Source organism: Cetorhinus maximus, chromosome 32 (genome assembly GCF_964194155.1).
Source record: "Cetorhinus maximus chromosome 32, sCetMax3.hap1.1, whole genome shotgun sequence".
Taxonomy (NCBI): Eukaryota; Metazoa; Chordata; class Chondrichthyes; order Lamniformes; family Cetorhinidae; genus Cetorhinus; species Cetorhinus maximus.
In genome coordinates, this window is record NC_135910.1 from 14,879,285 (window position 1) to 14,897,752 (window position 18,468).

At 46.4% G+C, this 18,468-nt stretch overlaps 1 protein-coding gene across 1 annotated transcript in view; it reads left to right on the plus strand.

Moving 5' to 3' along the window:
* Positions 1 to 678: 678 nt before the first annotated feature.
* ppp1r37 (protein phosphatase 1, regulatory subunit 37) overlaps positions 679 to 18,468 on the plus strand; it is a 53,288-nt gene continuing 35,498 nt past the window's right edge. The window contains exon 1 of the mRNA XM_078533201.1: positions 679 to 3,185. Within this exon, the coding sequence (XP_078389327.1) occupies positions 752 to 3,185 (2,434 nt within the window). The 5' untranslated portion in view covers positions 679 to 751. The remainder of the gene's footprint in view (positions 3,186 to 18,468) is intronic.

The following is an 18,468-nucleotide window of genomic DNA, read 5'->3' on the forward strand; positions in this document are numbered from 1 at the left end:
TGACTTTCCAAGATGGCGGCCGGCGTGCGTGCGTGAGTGGGTGGGTGGTTGGGGGAGGGGGGGGGCGGGAGAGGGGGAGGAGCGAGGGAAGGCGGGGTAAATACAGGCGGCAGATTCGCCAAACCGCGGACGGGTTTTCCGGTGGCGATCCATGATGAGGATGAGGAGGAGAAGGAAGATGAGGAGAAGAGGGCATGCGCCCCTTTATAAAAATGAAGGGGATTAAAATACGGGGAGGAAGGGTGTTTTATGTATTTGTCGGGCCGTCCCTGATGGTGGCGAATGTGCGGATGGGAGTGGAGATGCGCAGTTTCCTCTGTTCTCCAACCCCCCTCCCCCCCCCCCCCCCCCCCCGACAACAATCGTTTCGATTCGTCAGAGAAGCGGCGTCGGGGGAGGGGGGAGAGTGAGAGTGAGAGAGCCGGGGATGGTGGCTGGCAAGGGAAGGCAAGGGTCCGGGAGGCACTAACTTGAGCCCGTCCCCCCCACCACCCTCTCTCCGGCGGGGGACGCTTAGGCCTGAGGCGGGACCGGGGCCTCAGTTAGTGAGCGTAGCCCGGGGAGGGGGAGAGTCACCCAGAGCCTTGGGGGGGGGGAGGAAAGGAGGAGAGTCACCCAGAGCCTGGGGGGTGGGTACCAGTTCCTGAGACCCCGGGGGGGCCAAGAGGACAGGCTTTAAAAAAACCCCCCCCCAACCCCAAAGTCAGTGGGGCAACAGGCTTTAACCCCCATCCCCAGCTCCAGGGAAGGGATGGAGGTGAGCAAGAGCCCTGGAGGCGGAGGCCAGCTAGGGAATAATAACCTGCCAGAGCAGCTGGAGTGCAGCACTGAGCTGGGAGTGAGTTCCTGTCGTAGTCAGGCTGAAAAATCCCTGGGACAGGCTGACTTCCAGCCCCGGAGAGGCTTTAACCGCAGCCAGAGTCATAATACTAACCTGGGAGAACAGCAGAAGAGTACTACTGACCCAGGAGGGGGCTGTTGCCATGCTCAGGGTAATGACACCCTGGGACAGGCTAACTCCCAGCTCCAGGGAGGTTGCAACCACAGCCAGGGTAATAATACTGACCTTGAAGAGCAGCAAAAGAATAATACTGACCTAGGAGAGAATCACTGCCATAATCAGGGTGTTAATATCCTGCGACAGGCTAATTCCCAGCTCCACGGAGGCTTTAACCATAGCCAGAGTAATAATGCTAACCTGGGAGAGAATTACTGTCATAATCAGAGTATTAATACCCTGGAACAGGCTAATTCCCAGCTCCAGAGAGTCTTTAATAACCACAGTCAGAGTAATAATACTAACCTGGAAGTGAGTTCCTGCCACAGTCACTGTGGTAATTCCCTGGGACAGGCTGATTTCCAGCTCCAAGGAGTCTTTAACCACAGTCAGAGTAATAATACTAACCTGGGAGAGCAACAAAAGATTAATACTGACCCAAGAGGGGGTTATTGTCATAGTCAGGGTAATAATACCCTGGAGCAGGCTGATCCCCAGCTCCACGAAGGCTTTAACCATAGTCAGCCTGATAATACTGATCTAGGAGAGCAGCAAGAGAATAATACTGACCTGGGAGTGAACTACTGCCATAGTCAGGGTAATAATACTCTGGGAGAGATGGAAGTTGGTAATCCCCCTTTCAGGGGAGACCAACCCCATCAGCTAGTGAATACTGACCTGGGAGTGGGCTACTGTCACAATCAGAGTGATAATACCCCAGGAGAAGATGATCAGGGAGGGATGGAGGTTAGGAATACCTCTCTGTGTGGAGACCAGCCTCGCCAGCTAGAGAATAATACTGAGCTAGGAGTGGGCAGCTGCTGCAGTCAGGGTAATAGCCTGGGAGACCAGCAAGTGAATAATATTAACCAGGCAGTGGGTTGCTGTCAGGACACTAACTCTCTGAGCGAGAGTAATGCCACTCTTGGGGGAGACCAACTCTGCCATCAGGGGAACAGTACTAATCTGGGAGAGGGCAACTTTAGCAGTCAGGAGAATGATACCCCAGAAGAGGATGACAAGTATAGCCCAGGCAGTGGAGACCATCCGTGCCAGAGAGAAGTGGAGATAATCGGTAACCAGACCGGGATAATGGTTAACAGCAGGTCGGGAGCAATCGAAGCTGAGGAAGAGATTGTTCACATGCACAGTGGGAAAGGAATGAGAGGGGGAACTGGCGACTGCCTGTTAGAAACTGAGACGAAAGGAGATCCTGAGGAAGAGAGGAGGCAGGAGAGAGCGCTGGCGTCGGCAGCTGATAGAGGAAGCCAGTCGGAGATTGGGAGAAACGGGCTGGCACCAGAGGATGGGGAGTGTGTGGCAGGAATCGGTGTATCCACACAGGAGCTAGAGAGAGGATCAAAGGGAGGAATACACCAAGAACAAGGGAACGATAGTGACGGAGGCAAGGATGTGCTGACAGAGAAAACTGCAGAAAGGGGGAAAGAGGAGGGAATAAACCAGGAGCACCGAGCGCCCGGGGTCAATTGTGTGGCAGAGGAATCCACGGTGGAGGAAAATTGCCTTGAGACGGGGGCAACGGAAGAAAAGGAGAGAGGGCAGAACATGTCTGCAGCACAGATGAGAGATAAATTAACACAGTGTGTGTCAACAGAGGCAAGGCTGCAGGAAGTGAAAATTGAAGCAATGCAGAAACGAGAGCAAAACACAAACAACAGTGAAAGCAGCAAAGAGATGGGCAGCGATGGGAGCTGCCAAAATCTGGATCAGACTGTGGTGCAGCAGACGGATACCAACACGACCGGTCAGGCCGCTGAGGGGCGAGACGCCAGCCTGGGGAAAGCGAATTTCAAATTGATTTTGGAAGTGGAGAACTCTGCAGACCAGCAGCTGAAGGAGGACTGCAGGGCAACGGCATCAGACAGCGAGGGGCCTTTACCCACGGCAGCAGGGACTGCCAGGCTGCTGATGTCCACTTCAGCGTGTGACAGTTGCTCTGAGCATTCTGCCTCCCCCCGGATGCGTTTGGATTTGCTCTCCCCTCTTGGGCAGGACATGGCCCATCCTCTCGCATTGACTCCCTCCTCTCCAGACCAGGCCGGCGATTCCGCCTCGCTCTCGCCTTCGGTGGACAGCCGGGCAAAGCAAGGCGTGAAGCGGGTAACTTTTCCCTCGGATGAAGCCATCGTCTCTGGAGCAGTGGAGCCTAAAGACCCCTGGAGACATGGTAAATCCTTGAAATATGTTATTTTCCTATTTAATTTCACTTGATTCTCTCTTCACAAGCCTCATGGGTTAATACCTTAAAGCGTTCGAATGGCTCATGCCTAATTTGGCTTAAATTGTCCCATCCTGAGTCATTTGCTCTGACAGACTGGCAACAGGGGCCTGCTACGATTACCCTTAATGCCCCTGGCCTAAGAAAGGGAGCAATCAACCTGAATTTGCGCTCCATATCACTGTCTTTGCTGGAAAGTCCTTGGCAGTTACGACCTCGAAATGGGCAAGTTTTGTGTTTTAGCTTACACGTGAGCAGTTGTCCTATTCCGGTGTGCTTGCAAAATTCCTATAAATCAGAAGAGGCCGGGTTTGAGCTTAACTGTGAAGCCCACTGTAGTTCAATAGCCTGCTGGCACGGCTTGCCTCGTGGATAGAAAGCAAACACTTGGGTGAGATGCTGAGTTGGGTGGGGGGTGGGGAGGGGCTTGTTTCCATGCACTGGAATAAGTTAGTGTCTGCTGGATAAAAGGAGGGGGAGGGCGGCAGGGGAGTGTGCGTGTGTGTTTTCTTTCACTTGACTTTTGCTCCCTATCTCAATCAATCAGATAACAATTTGATTAAGATTTTCTTGCGAGATTAAGTACTGGCTGTTCCCACCTGATCACGTTCAGTCAGGGAGAAAAACATTGAGCTATCATTAATGTTAGCATTCTGTTTGTTCCGTTGGTCTGTTAAATCACCTTGATTTCGTCAGTGCTCACTATTTAAACACAAAAAAAAATATTCCGACAGTGAGGAACAGATAAGTGTGTGAGAGAGTGAGAGGCAATACACGGTGCCATAAAACAGTGGAACCTGGCTCCGCTCCATGCACTGTCTCCACCTCTGCTGTGTCCCCCATCCCACCACCTGTTAGGGCAGAACATCAAAAGGCTCGGGCTGTGTTCACGGATTTCCTGGTCAGAGGTGCAATGTCATGTTTGTGGGAGGCTTTGAGCAGCTGGCAACTTGCCAGCGTGCATTCCAGCTTTTACGGAGATCAGGATTCCTACTTTCTGGAAAACGCCAGCCTCTGATGGGATACAGTGCTGTGGTGTTGCATGGCTTTGGAGCCGCTCCGTGTTTGCTGCTGTTGTGAGGCCAGACTGTGTTGCCGTAGAATTAAAATGGTGGGCCCGCGCGGAGGGTGAGGGTCGAACTGGAACACAAATCAGCCCTCGCCCACGTTCTGTTCACAAACGCTGCAGCTTAGTTAACTGGATAAAAACAGAAAATGCACAATAAGTGAGTGTCTGAAAAGGGAAAGGATGTTTTCAGTCAGAGCAGATGTGACTGTTCACAATTTTGTTGCTCTAAATGACCCTGAGCTGAGCTTCCGATGCCGTATCCTCTCCTATCACCAAGTCTGCCGACTATCACCTGCATAACATCGCCCGTCTCCAGCGCGGCCTCAGCATCTCTCCTGCTGAAACCCTCCTTCATGCCTTTGTTACCCCTAGCTCGACAGTTCCATTGCTCTCCTGACCTCCCAACTCGCACCCTATGTAAACTTGAGGTCATCCTAAACTCTGCTGCCCCTACCGTAAAGCTTACCAAGTGCCATTCCCCTATTGTCCCTGTACTTGCTGACCTACATTGGCTCCCAGTTCAGCATCGCATCAATTCTAAGATTCTCCTCCTTGTTTTTAATCCCTCCATGGCTTCACGCCCCCGATCTCTCTAATCTCCAGTCCGGCACCCTGCTGAGATCCCTGCTTTCTTCTATTTGTGACCTCTAGAACGTCCCCAATTTTTATCACTCCACCTTTGGCGACTGTGCCTTAGCTACCTGGGCCCTGAGTTCTGGGATTCACCCTCTAAAGCGCCTCCACCTTTTTCTCCACCTTTTAGATGCTACTTAGAACCTTTTTCACTTGGTCACCTGCCCTAATAGCTCCTCAATTGGCTCGGTGTCAGATTGTTCAGTAACACCCCTGTGAGGTGTTTTGGGACATTGTGCCATGTTAAAAGGAAAGGAAGACTTGAATTTATGTAGCACCTTTAATGACCACCAGACATCTCAAAACGCTTTGCAATCAATTAAGTGCTTTTGAAGTGTAGTCACTGTTGTAATCTAGAATGTGTGGCAGCCAATGTGTGCACAGCAAGCTCCCACAAACAGCAATGTGTGAATGACCTCGTGATCTCTTTCTATGATGTTGATTGACTGATAAATATTGGCCAGGACACAATGGAGAACTCCCCTGCTCTACTTTAAAATAGTGGCCGTGGACCTGACATCCACCCAAGTAGGCAGATGGAGCCTCTGTTTAACGCCTTACCTGAAAGACCTTCAACAGTGCCAGCGCTCCATCAGTGCTGCACTAGAGTGTCAGCCAAGATTTTTGTGCCAGAGTGGGACTTGAACCCAGAATCTTGTGACTCAGAGGCGAGAGTCCTACCAACGAAGCCATGGCTGACACTATGTTGAAAGTGCTATATAAATGCATGTTGTTGTTGTTGTTGTCGTTGTTATAACCTCATACTGAGGGTACAGAAAGATCACACTAACTGCTCCACTATTATCATCAGTTTCTTAGATCTCTCAGTCACCGGCAGTATCCCTATGATAGCAACAGCGCGATGTAGCAGTTAGCTAGATGGAGGGCCTGAGCGATATACTGGGGGCTGCATTTTGCGTGCGCGCGCACACGCACACACATACACACACACACCCCCTCCCCCAGGTTTAGTCTGCTGCACTCCATTACAACTGGGATCTGGCATCAGGCCAGCAGCCCCCTGCCTCCCCATGACACTTGATTTAGACAGGGAGTATTGACAGGCAACAGTCTGTCAGACAGTGGGTGCTTCATAACCCATTCAGTTGTGTCCTCATCGGATCTCGACCAATGCACTTTTTCATGCCAGGGCCACTGTGTCATGATGAGGTCTAGGAACCCTGACTCATTTTTTCCTCTCTTGACTGGTAGGGAAAGTAACCTTGCCCAGTTTCTGTTATGGCTGAAGTTTTAAGTGTCAGCCATGGCCCAGTTGGTAGTTCGTTTGCCTCTGAGTCACAGGGTCTGGGCTCAAGTCCCACCCCAGGGCTTCAGTGCAAAAATCTACACTGACACTCCAGTGCAGTGCTGAGGGAGTGCTGAACTATCAGGGATACCGTCTTTGGGCTGAGAAGTTAAACTGAAGCTTCAAATGCCTACTCTGATGAATGCAAACGATCCTGTGGCATTATTTTGAAGAAGAGCATGGGGGAGTTCTCCTCGATGTCCTGGCCAATATTTAGCCCTCAATCAACATCACAAAATACAGATCATCTGGTCGTTGTCATTGCTGTTGTGGGATCTTGCTGTGCACACGGTCGCTGCGTTTCCTACATTACAACAGTGACTGCACTTCAAAAGTTCTTCATTGGCTGCAAAGTGGTTGTGAAAGGTGCTATATAAATGCAAGTCTTTCTGTTGTGTGATCTGGTCTTGTTTGCCAGTTGGTGACACTTTTTTAAAAAAAAATTAATTTTTTTTTGACTGGATTCCCAAAGTATTTTCACACCTTGTGAAGTTGTTGCACACATACATGTTCATTCATACATGTATTTTGCGCAGGCATGTGGTTTAAATAAAAGACCGGTTCTTAAAGTGGGTCAAACATGCGACGTATTAATTTGATTTTACCCTGTTTGCAGCATTTGTACACAAGGGAGGGAGAGGCACCCCTCAGATAAGCAGCCAGTGTTCAGAAGTAGGGGTGACATTTCCCAACGATGGTGTTAATTAATAAGCGAGCAGTATCACAGTTTTACAGTGTTATAAACTTTACTCCCTCAACACTGCACCAGCAATATTAAAGGGCAAAGTGCTTGTAAGGCAAAGTACTTTCCCCATTTTTGTTTCCTCCTCACCTGAAGGTACTGACACTTGCTGCATATGTTTGGACTGATCTTCACACCTCAACAGGTGGACATTCTTCATCTGGTGAGCGTGGATACTGCTGTTTGTCCTCTACGTTGTTTTCTTCCAAAAATAACTCAATTCCTAACTTAATTAAAAGTGCATTTTATAACAGTTCAAATTTGACATGACGTAAAATGCAATACAGTTCAATTTCTTCCAATAAAGTATATGACACCCTGAGGTGTCTCACTAAACTTAAAATTACAGGTAGTGTTTGCAATAGGCATTTCACGTATGGTTTTTTTATTCATTCCCGGGATGTGGGCACAGCTGGCTGGGCCGGCATTTATTGCCCATCCCTAATTGCCCCTGAGAAGGTGATGGTGAGCTGCCTTCATGGACTGTAGCGGTTCAAGAAGGCAGCTCACCACCACCTTCTCAAGGGCGACTAGGGATAGACAGTAAATGCCGGCCTAGCCAGCGATGCCCACATCCCATGCATGAATAAAAACAAATACAGCCTGAGGGGTTTTACAGGGGTTCCTACCCCTTGGTGTGCTATGGCGGGAGGGCCTTAGATGGTGGTCTTTCCCCATTGAGCCTTTGAAGTGGCTGCCCCAAGCTTTAGTGCTATTTGTCCTTGTCCAGTATTGATACAGCAGGAGGAGGAGGGTTACAAGTCAACGATTAGGAGCAAGAAGCCGAGCTTGCTGATTTTCTTACCCTCTTGTCTTTCTGGTCACTGGGTCAGGGCCATTGTGGGTTCCCTTTTCTCCTTCAATTGATATGAGGGAACAGATTTTGGATCTGTCAGAATGCCTCAGTGCCATACCTGATTATGGCACTTGTTTCCTGACTGAGAGTGTCCTCCCTTTTTCCATGAGCTGATTATTGTCTGCTGACTTTGAGGAAAGAAAAGGATCAATAACAACAATTTGCATTTATGTAGCACCTTTAACGTAGTCAAATGTCTCAAGGTGCTTAACGAGGGTGATACCGATAAAAACATGTTTGACACTGAACCACACAAGATATCAGGACAGATAATCAAAAACTTGGTCAAATGCTTTAAGGAGCATCTTAAATGAGGTGAGAGAGGCGGAGAGGTTTGGTGAGGGAATTCCAGAGCTTTGGGCCCTGGCAGCTGAAGGCAAGGCCACCAATGGTGGAGCAATTTAAAAAAAAAACGAGGCCAGAATTGAAGGAGCGCAGATATTTCAGAGGCTTGTAGGAAGCTACAGAGATAGGGAGAGGCGAGACTATGGAAGGATTTGCAAGTGATGCTCAGGATTTCAAAATTGAGGTGTTGTCAGACTAGGAGCCAGTGTAGGTCAGCTAGGGTGCTGGGCGAACGAGACTTCGTGTGAGTTAATGGACAGGGAACAAAGTGTTGGATGAGCACGACTTTCGGTGGGGTAGAAGCTGGGAGGCCAGCTGCAGACAGTGAAGTCTAGAGGTGACAAAAGCGTGGAGGAGGGGTTTTAGTAGCAGATGAACTAAGGCAGGGTTAGTCTGTAAGTGCACTTTAAATTTGCTGATGTTTGTTCAGTTGTCTTTTTTAAGGCAGGTTTCACATTCCTACATAGGTAGGTAACTGGGGTACACTAATACAAGAATAGTTTTAATAGCCTCGCCTGCCCCCAGGGCTAAACAAATTCTCGATTGTATCGACATTTACAGGTATAATGCTTACCAGCACTACAAAGTACTGGTTAGCATCAAATGAGTTTCATGTTACAGTTGTGTCTGCTGGATAGGTGGAGCCGTACAGGTAGACTTCAGGTGTTGACAAAGATTTGCTCCTGTTTAAAAGGCGTGCTTGTAAATTTGGCATCTTAGCATGGGGGAAACATACCAGTGCATCAGGAGGGACTGAGGAATGAATCTCAAGGCTGATACATACTATTGCCAGTTTGTTTACCGTTTCTGGTTCAGGATCAAAATTATATCAATAAATCCCATTTCAAACATCTCCCCTTTTGTCCTGAAGATGGTGACTCTTGCATGAATACTGTTCCCCTGGCACTGGCTGTTCTCACGCAAGTGGACATTTTTCACATGCGGGCCTAACAGATGAGAGGTTATTTTGAGTGTGTGGACACCACAGCCAAGGTTAATCTGTCCTCCACTAACATCCACACATATATATAGTGCAAGAAGCCCTGGCTGATTTTCTTGGCTGGAGATACTGAGATGCTGCTCCCACCATGCCCAACTGAGATTGGCAAACTCTATTAGGACTGGGGATTGACCTTAGCACCTTTCTACATCGTGTAGCATGACTGCCGTGCGTTGTATTTAATCATTCTATTTTACTTTTTAAGCAATGTGTTTACTTTAATCCTTATTTATTTTGCATCTTCTCCATCCTCCTTTTTTAAATTGTATATTTTCTTTCACAATTTCATGACCCCAGACACCTTCCCATTAATTTCATGACCCCAGACCCCTTCCCTTCAAGCCCTTGCGTTCGGATATCAATGGGACAAGTGGTCTTCTTTGTAAACTCTGAGCGGTGATTGGTGGTCAAAACATGGCCCATTGTTTTAATTTAATTTTTGTCTTGTCTCTAGCCTCACAGCGCAGGATGCTTATAAGGTTGAAATGGATAGGAACTAGTATAAGGCACAGTAAATCAGGAAACAATGTTCAGCTGACTCCGCACTTGGCTTTTGTGGAGTGCAAGAGGAACGAGAGACTGTGTGTGGTGGGGGTTGCACAGTGAGAGGCCACAGGGAGGAATAAGTTGACGAAGGAGATGATGCACTGAGTTTTGATTTCAAGGCACTGAAGTTTTAGGAAGGAGCTTAGAAAAAAGCAAATGGGTTCTTCCTGTGCACGGCGTCATGCTGAGGGATGAGACACTTGATGTGCAGAGACAACTGGATGTGAACCCTCATCTGTCCTGCACAGGTCTTTTGTACCTCATCAGCCAGCTTCCTGTGAGCTCTGTCTTGAGAAGTTGCTGTCAACCATACAGCCCCAGTGAGGCCATGTAGCATGAGGCAGGCACAATGACCGCATGGAAAATCTTAATCAACTGCACATTACACATATTCAGAAACTGGGACAGACTGACTGCACTCACCACACCTACAGTGTTTCCAGGGGGGAATAGAAAACGCACTGATGTGGTCAGATGAATATATAAATGGGCTAGTGCCACAAGGTTCTACAGGAAAAAAGGTTCTACACTAAAGAAAGGTTTCTACAAACTTTTATTTGTTCTTGGGACGTGAGTGTTGCTGATAAGGCCAGCTTTTATTGCCCATCTCTAATTGCCCTTGAGAAGGTGGTGGTGAGCCGCTGCCTTGAACCTCTGCAGTCCCTGTGATGTAGGGACACCCACAGTTTTTTTTATCCTGTAGCGGTTTAGTACAGCTAAGTGTCTTGCTCGATCACTACAGAGTTGACCACATTGCTGTGAATCTGGAGTCATCTGTAGGCCAGAACTGGGCAAGGATGTCAAATTTCCATCCCTGAATGATGTGAGTCAACCAGATGGGTTTTTGCGACAATCATGATCATCAATGAGACCACCATTTTATTCCAGATTTATTAATTAATTGAATTTAAGTTCCCCCAGCTGCCATGGTGGGATTTGAACTTGTGTTCCCAGAGCATTAGTCCAGACCTCTGGATTTTCAGTACAGTAACACCACTGTGCTACCATCCTCGAGATGAATACATTATTGTTAATAAGTAAACCTTGTTTGGTCAGAAACAGTATGCCTCAGCCACCTGTTAAGAGGTGGCTCAAAGATGATTTTCCCGCCCTCTGGGAGGAGATGGTTGATCTCCATCCAATGCCTGCCTACACGGTACGATTAATATTAGAAACCTACTCCTGCATCTCTGCTGGGATGACCCTCGTTCGGGTATAGTTCCACGGAAACTCAGAGCTGTCAGTAAGGATAGCCAGTCTTTGTGTGTCAACCTAGACATTGAACGTGACCAAGCTATTCAATCATGGCAACATGATGGACGAACCTGATTGTATTCTTGTTCAATGAGCAAGAAAGTACATGTTTCAGCAAGGGTAACCAGACTGCAGGCAGGAATTTTAACCCTGGTCTTTACTTAGAGGGATAGAATACAAGGGGATTGAAGTCGCCCTTCAGCTAAACAAAGCCCTGGCTAGAACACAGAAAATAGGAGCAGGAGTAGACCATATGGCCCATTGAGCCTGCTCTGCCTTTCAATACAATCATGGTGCTGATTTTGGGCTTCAAATCCACTTTCCCACCCGCTCCCCATATCCCTTGATTCCCTGAGAGGCCAAAAATCTGTCTATCTCAGCCTTGAATGTATTCAACGGCGGAGCATCCACAACCCTCTGGGGTAGAATTCCATAGATTCACAACCCATTGAGTAAAGTCATTTCTCCTTATCTCATCTCATCTCACACCTGGAGTCACTTTGAGCAGCTCTGGTCACCACACCTTAAAAAGCATATATTGGCTTTGGAGGGGGTACAGTGTAAATTTATCAGTTTGAGACCTTGACTCCAAGGGTTACAATATCACATAATTGTTATAGCACAGTTTTAGGAGGAGTGAAATGAGAGTGGTATTCCCTAGAATTTAGAAGATTAAAGAGTGACTTGCTTGACGTTTTCAAGATATTAAGGGGAACAGATAGAGTAGATGGAAATTATTTCTGCTGTTTTGGGAATCTAGGGCTAGGCAGCACAAGTCTAGTCCTAATTTTTAGACTTTCTCCATTGTAACGTCCTCATTATCTGAGGATTGCTGATCATGGTTATCGTCATGATATCAATCAGCACAGCAAGGAGGCAGGCCCCAAGAACTACCTCAGCTGGAAGAGGGATTGAACCACACTCTAGCCAACTGAGCTAATCAGCTCCACTTTAGACTTTCAGGAGGGAAATTAGGAAACAGCTCTGCACACACAGGGTGGTAGAGGTTTGGAACTCTCTTCCACAAATTTAAAAACTGAGATTGATTGATTTTTGTTAATAAAAGGTATCAATGGATATGGGGCAAAGAAAGGCAGGTATATGGAGTTAGGTCACGGATCAGCCATGATCTCGTTGATGGGCTGAAGGGCCTCCTCCTGTTCCGAAGGCTCCTGACCTCTTTATTTTGTACAGCGTCCTTGAAAGTTATTCCTGTGCATTGTGTGAATTTCACTGGAACCGGCATCTGAAAGGGCAAAAAAGAGGAGGTTAATGTCTTTGACATAATCTTTTCATTACATTTCAACTCAGTAACCAGTCTTTTTGACCTGAGCTCAAGGTACATTCCAGCTTTGTGAGCATGTAATCTTGGCTGACATTTCGTTTGAGTACCGAAGGAATGCGTGTCTCGTCGGAAACACTGTCTCAATGAGACTTTGAACTGAGGGCCTGTCTAACCTGTTCCAGTGCTGTGAGAAGATGATAAAGATCAATGGCATTATTCAAAGATGATCGGGAGTTCTTCCTGCATTCTGCCCTTAACTAACACCAGAATAACCCTCATTCATCTCATTGCTGTTTGAGGGAATTTGTTGTCTTCAAAGTGGCTTCTTGTTATGCCTTAAACAGTCATAAGAATATAAAAAATAAGAGCAGGAGTAGACCACTCAGGCCCCTCAAGCCTGCTCCAGCATTCATTAAGATCATGGCTGATCTGATTGTGGCCTCAACTCCACTTCCTGCCTGTTCTCAATACCCCTTGACTCCCTCATAGATCAGAAATCTGTCTAACTCAGCCTCGAGTATGTTCAGTGACCCAGCCTCCACTGCTCGCTGGGGAGAGAATTCCAAAGACAAACAACCCTCAGAGAAGAAATTCCTCCTCATCTCCATCTTAAATGGGAGATCCCTTATCTTTAAACGGTGTGCCCTAGTTCTAGGTTCCCCCATGAAGGGAAGCATCCTCTCAGCATTTACCCTGCCAAGCGCCCCCTCAGAATCTTACGCATTTCAAGAAGATCACCTCTCATTCTCAATGTGTATAGTTTCCACCTGCTTATCCTTTCCTCATAAGGCAACCCTGTCATCCCAGGAATCAGCCTAGTGAATCTCTGCTGAACCGCTTCCAAAGCAAATATATCCCCCCGTAAGCGATCAAAACAGTGCACAGTACTCCAGATGCAGCCTCACCACTGTCCTATAACAATATCGCAGTTCAGAGTGGATCATCCAGTTTGAAATGCCTTGAAATCCTCTTATTAGAGGAGTTGGGATGCTGTGTGAATTGAGAGATTTTTTTGTTCATTGGTGTACATAAATCCATCTCAGAACCTGATCAAGATTCGGCTCCTAGAGGTATTCTGCTATGTGCCAGAGCACATTCGTTACCACCAAAGTAGCTGCTTATGTTAATATTCCGATGAAAGGTCTCGACCTGAAATGTTAACTCTGTTTCTCTCTCCACACATGCTGCAGGCCTGCTGAGTATTTCCAGCATTTTCTCTTTTTATCTCAGATTTCCAGCATCTACAGTATTCTGCTTTGAGATTGTCAAGTTGCTACTTTACAATGAGACCAGCATCCAGCCTACCCCCGATAATCTTTGACTCCCTTGGTTGGTCAAGAACCTATCCACCTCTGCCTTAAAAATATTCAAAAACTCTGCTTCCACCACCTTTTAAGGAAGAGAGCTTCAAAGACTCATGACCCCCTGAGAGAAAAAAATTCACCTCATCTCTGTTTTAAATGGGCAACCCCTTAATTTTAAACACTGACCCCTAGTTCTAGACCCTCCCACCAGAGGAAACATCCTCTCCACATCCACCCTGTCAAGCCCCCTAAGGATCTTATATGTTTCAATCAAGTCGCCTCTTATTCTTCTAAACTCCAGCGGGTACAAGCCTAGCCTGTAAAACCTTTCCTCAGAAGACAACCCGCCCATTCCAGGTATTAGTCTGGTAAACCTTCTCTGAACTGCTTCCAACACATTTACATCCTTCCTTAAATAAGGTGACCAATACTGTACTTAGTACTCCAGATGTAGTCTCACTAGCGTTCTGTGTAACTGAAATATAACCTCCGTACTTTTGTATTCAATTCCCCTCACAATAAATGATAACATTCTATTAGCTTTCCGAATTACTTGCTGTACCTGCGTACTTTTGTGATTCAAGCAGTAAGACACCCAGCTCCCTCTGCATCTCAGAGCTCTGCAGTTTTTCACCATTTAGATAATATGCCTCTCTTTTATTCTTCTTGCCAAAATGGACAATTTCACATTTTTCCCATATTATACTCCATTTGCCAGATTTTTGCCCACTCACTTAGCCGATCTATATCTTTTTGTAGCCTCCTTATGTCCTCTTCACAAATTACTTTCCTACAAAGTAATCTTTGTGTTATCAGCAAATTTGGCAACCATCCCTTCAATCCCTTCATCCAAGTCACTTATATAAATTGCAAACAGTTGAGGTCCCAGCACTGATCCCTGTGGGACACCCCTTGTCACGTCTTGCCAACCTGAAAATGACCCATTTATGCCTACTCTCTGCTTCCTGTTAGCTAGCCAATCTTCTATCCATGTCAATATGTTACCCCCTACACCATGAGCTTTTATTTTCCTCAGTAACCTTTGATGTGGCATTTTATCAAATGCCTTCTGGAAATCTAAGCACAGTACATCCACCAATTCCCCTTTATCCACAGCACATGTTACTTCCTCAAAGAACTCCAATAAGTTGGTTAAACATGATTTCCCTTTCACAAAATCATGTTGACTGTGCCTGATCACCTTGAACTTATTCAAGTTCTCTGCTATAGCTTCTTATAATAATAACTTCTAATATTTTCCCTATGCCAGATGTTAGGCTAACTGGCCTATAGTTTCTCACTTTCTGTTTCGCTCCCTTTTTGAATAATGGAGTTGCATTTGCTATATTCCAATCTCAATGGAACCTTTCCCAAATCTAGTGAGTTTCAGAAAATTAAAACCAATGCATCTACTATCTCCCCAGCCACTTCTTTTAAGACCCTAGGATGAAGTCCATCAGGACCCTGGACTTGTCAGCCCGCAGCTCCAACAATTTACTCAGTACCACTTCTCTGGTGATTGTAATTTTCCTGAGTTCCTCCCTCCCTTCCATTTCCTGATTTATAGCTGCTTCTGGGATGTTAGTTGTATCCTCTATAGTGCAGACTGATGTAAAATACCTGTTCTATTCATCTGCCATTTCCTTGTTTTCCATTATCAATTCTCCAGACTCACTTTCTATAGGACCAACACTCACTTTGTTAACTCGTTTCTTTTTTAAAATATTTATAGGAACTCTATCCTCTGTTTTTATATTTCTGACTAGCTTTCTCTCGTACTCTAATTTTTCCCTCCTTATTAATCTTTCAGTCATCCTTTGCTGTTCCTTATATTCTGTCCAATCTTCTGGCCTCCCACCTATCTTTGAACAATTATATAGTTTTTCTTTACGTTTGATAGTATCTTTAACCTTTCTAGTTAACCACGGATGGTGAGTCCTTGCCTTGGACCTTTTCTTACACGTTGGAATATGTCTATTCTGTGTGTTCTGAAATATCCCCTTAAATGTTTGCCACTGCGGCGCTATTGGCCTATGCCTTAACCTAATTTGCCAATTCACTTTAGCCAGCTCTGCTTTCATGCCCTCATAATTGCCCTTAATAAAGTTTAAAAACATAACTTCGGACCCATTCCCCTCTCCCTCAAACTGAATGTAAAAATCAAGCATATTATGGTCGATGTTACCTAGGGGCGCCTTCATATTGAGATCATTAATTAATCACATCTCATTGCACAATACCAGGTCTAGCCTGGCCTAGTATAGCCTCCTCTTTGGTTAGCTTCAGAACATACTCTTCTAAGAAACCATCCCAGAAACATTCTATGCACGCCTCATCTATCCTACCTTTGTCCTTTTGACTTTTCCAGTCTATATGTAGATTAAAGTCTCCCATGATTATTGCCCTGCCTTTATGACAAGCTCACTTTATTTCTTCCTTTATGCCCTATTCTACCATGTGGTCACTATTAGGGGACCTGTACACGACTCCCACAAATGACTTCTTGCCTTTACCATTTCTCATCTCTATCCAAACCATTTCCACATCCTGGTTTCCTGAACTTAGGTCATCCCTCTCTATTGTGCTAATACCATCATTAACTAATAGGGCCGCCCCTCCACCTTTTCCTTGCTTCATGTCCTTCCTAAATGTCCTGTCCCCTTTAATATTCAGGTCCCAATTCATGTCCTCCTGCAGCCATGTCTCTGTAATGGCTATCAAATCATACTTATTTATTCTATGTGCACTCTCAGTTCATCTGTTTTGTTTCGAATGCTTCGTGCATTCAGATACAGAGCCTTTCATTTTATCCTTTTAGTCTTTTTATAACCTCTAGTCTCATCTGTTGATTTACTGTTAGATTTGTACACACTATTCCTTCCTGTCATGGTCTGTTTTTCATTCCCTGTAATAATACTTTTCTCTTTTGCCTTGTCTCTACTCTTTGGTTTACCACATCTTCCCAAATTTGTACCCTTGCCCCCACTACTTAGTTTAAAACCCTCTCTACTTCCCTAGTTATACGGCTTGCAAGAACACCGGTCCTAGCACGATTCTGGTACAGACCATCTCAACGGTACAGAACCCCCTTTCCCCAGTATTGGTGCCAGTGCCCCATGAACCAGAACCCACTTCTCCCACACCAATCTTTGAACTACGCATTCATTTCCCCAACCTGATTTGTCCTATGCCAATTTGCATGTGGCTCAGATAATAATCCAGAGATTATGACCTTTGAGGTCCTGCTTCTTAATTTGGTGCCAAGCTCCTCATACTGACTATGCAGAACCTCCTCCTTTGTCCTGCCTATGTCGCTGGTACCAACATGGACCACGGTGACTGGGTGGTCCTCCTCCAACTGCAAGTTCCTCTCCAGGCCTGAGCAGATGTCCTGAACCCTGGCACCGGGCAGGCAACACAGCCATCTGGACTCGCGCTCTTTGCTGCAGAGAATGGTGTCAATTCCTCTGACTATGGTGTCCCCTACTACCACTACATTCCTTGTAACTCCTCCCCACCCCCAACTTGAATGGTTGAATGGCTTCCTGTACCACAGTGCCATGGCCAGTTAGCTCATCCACCCTGAAGCCCCCACTCTCATCCAAAAAAGCTGAAAAATCCTCAAACCTGCTCCTGCACTCCTGCCCTCTGGGTCCCTTTACCTGCCTCACTTGCAGTCACACCCTCCTGTACCTGACCACTGACCAAATCAGAAGACTCCATCCTAAGGGGTGTGACCGCCTCCTGGAATAAAGTGTCCAGGTAACTTTCCCCCTCCCTGATACGCTGCAGCTCAGCCTCCAGCTCAATAACTCTGAGCCGAAGTTCCTGCAGCCCCAAACACTTAATGCAGATGTGTTTGTTTTGGGTCACACTGGTATCTAGAAGCTCCCACACCCTGCAATCGCAGCACATCACCTGCCCTGCCATCTCCAATATGTGTTGATTAATAAAGCTTACACTCCCCAATAGTTTTTGGCACGGCCAGTAAACTTTACAATACTGATAAAACAATACAATACTTACAATACTGATAAAACTAATAATACCAGTTACTAGCTTACCGACTCCTTCTGCTGCACCAAAGTGGGAATCAAATACTGGAGGCTGAAAAAGTAGAAGAATAAAAAAGCACCTCCTTCCCCACTCTTCACCGAACTCCCCACTCAGCACACTCTACTTCTTGCAGTAAACCTCACCTAAAGCACCTCTTTTCCCCATGTACCGAATTCTCAATTTGAACAAAATATACTCAATCAGTCTCTTTGTCTCACTCAAGCCGAAGTCTCCCCTGTGTGACCATGCGCCTCTTACTGCAGAGTCAGTGGCCCTTGTGTTGTAGAGCTAATTCTCTGTACAAGTGCTGCCCTGAACCTGTGATCTTATGTTTGACATACCCATGAGAGCACCCCAGTGCTGAGTTGGACAGAGCCAGGATTGGTACCCAAGGGTATCTGTGACTGATTTCAGCTAGGGTAATGTGACATTTTCCCCCACCCACCCACGCCACCTGCAGTACCTTGCCAGCACCTGTGGTTAAGGTTCATTTGTGAATAATGAACTCCAGGATTGAGGTACTGCAAGAGGCTGGCCTCCCATAACACTCCCCAACAAGAAATCAGTGCCTTTACGAGAGTAGGGAGGGTAGATAAAGAATCCGTGACAACATGAGGCAAAACCAGTGTTTTTAATCAGTGAATGGTTAGGATTTGGAATGCACTGCCTGACAACATGGTGGATACAGATTCAATGGTAGCCTTCAAAAAAGAATTGGATAAATATTTGGAGGGAAAGAGCCAGGGATTGGAACTAACTGGATTGCCCTCCGGAAGAGCTGGCACAGACTTGATGGGCCGAATAGCCGCCTTATGTGATGTACTATCCTATGGTTC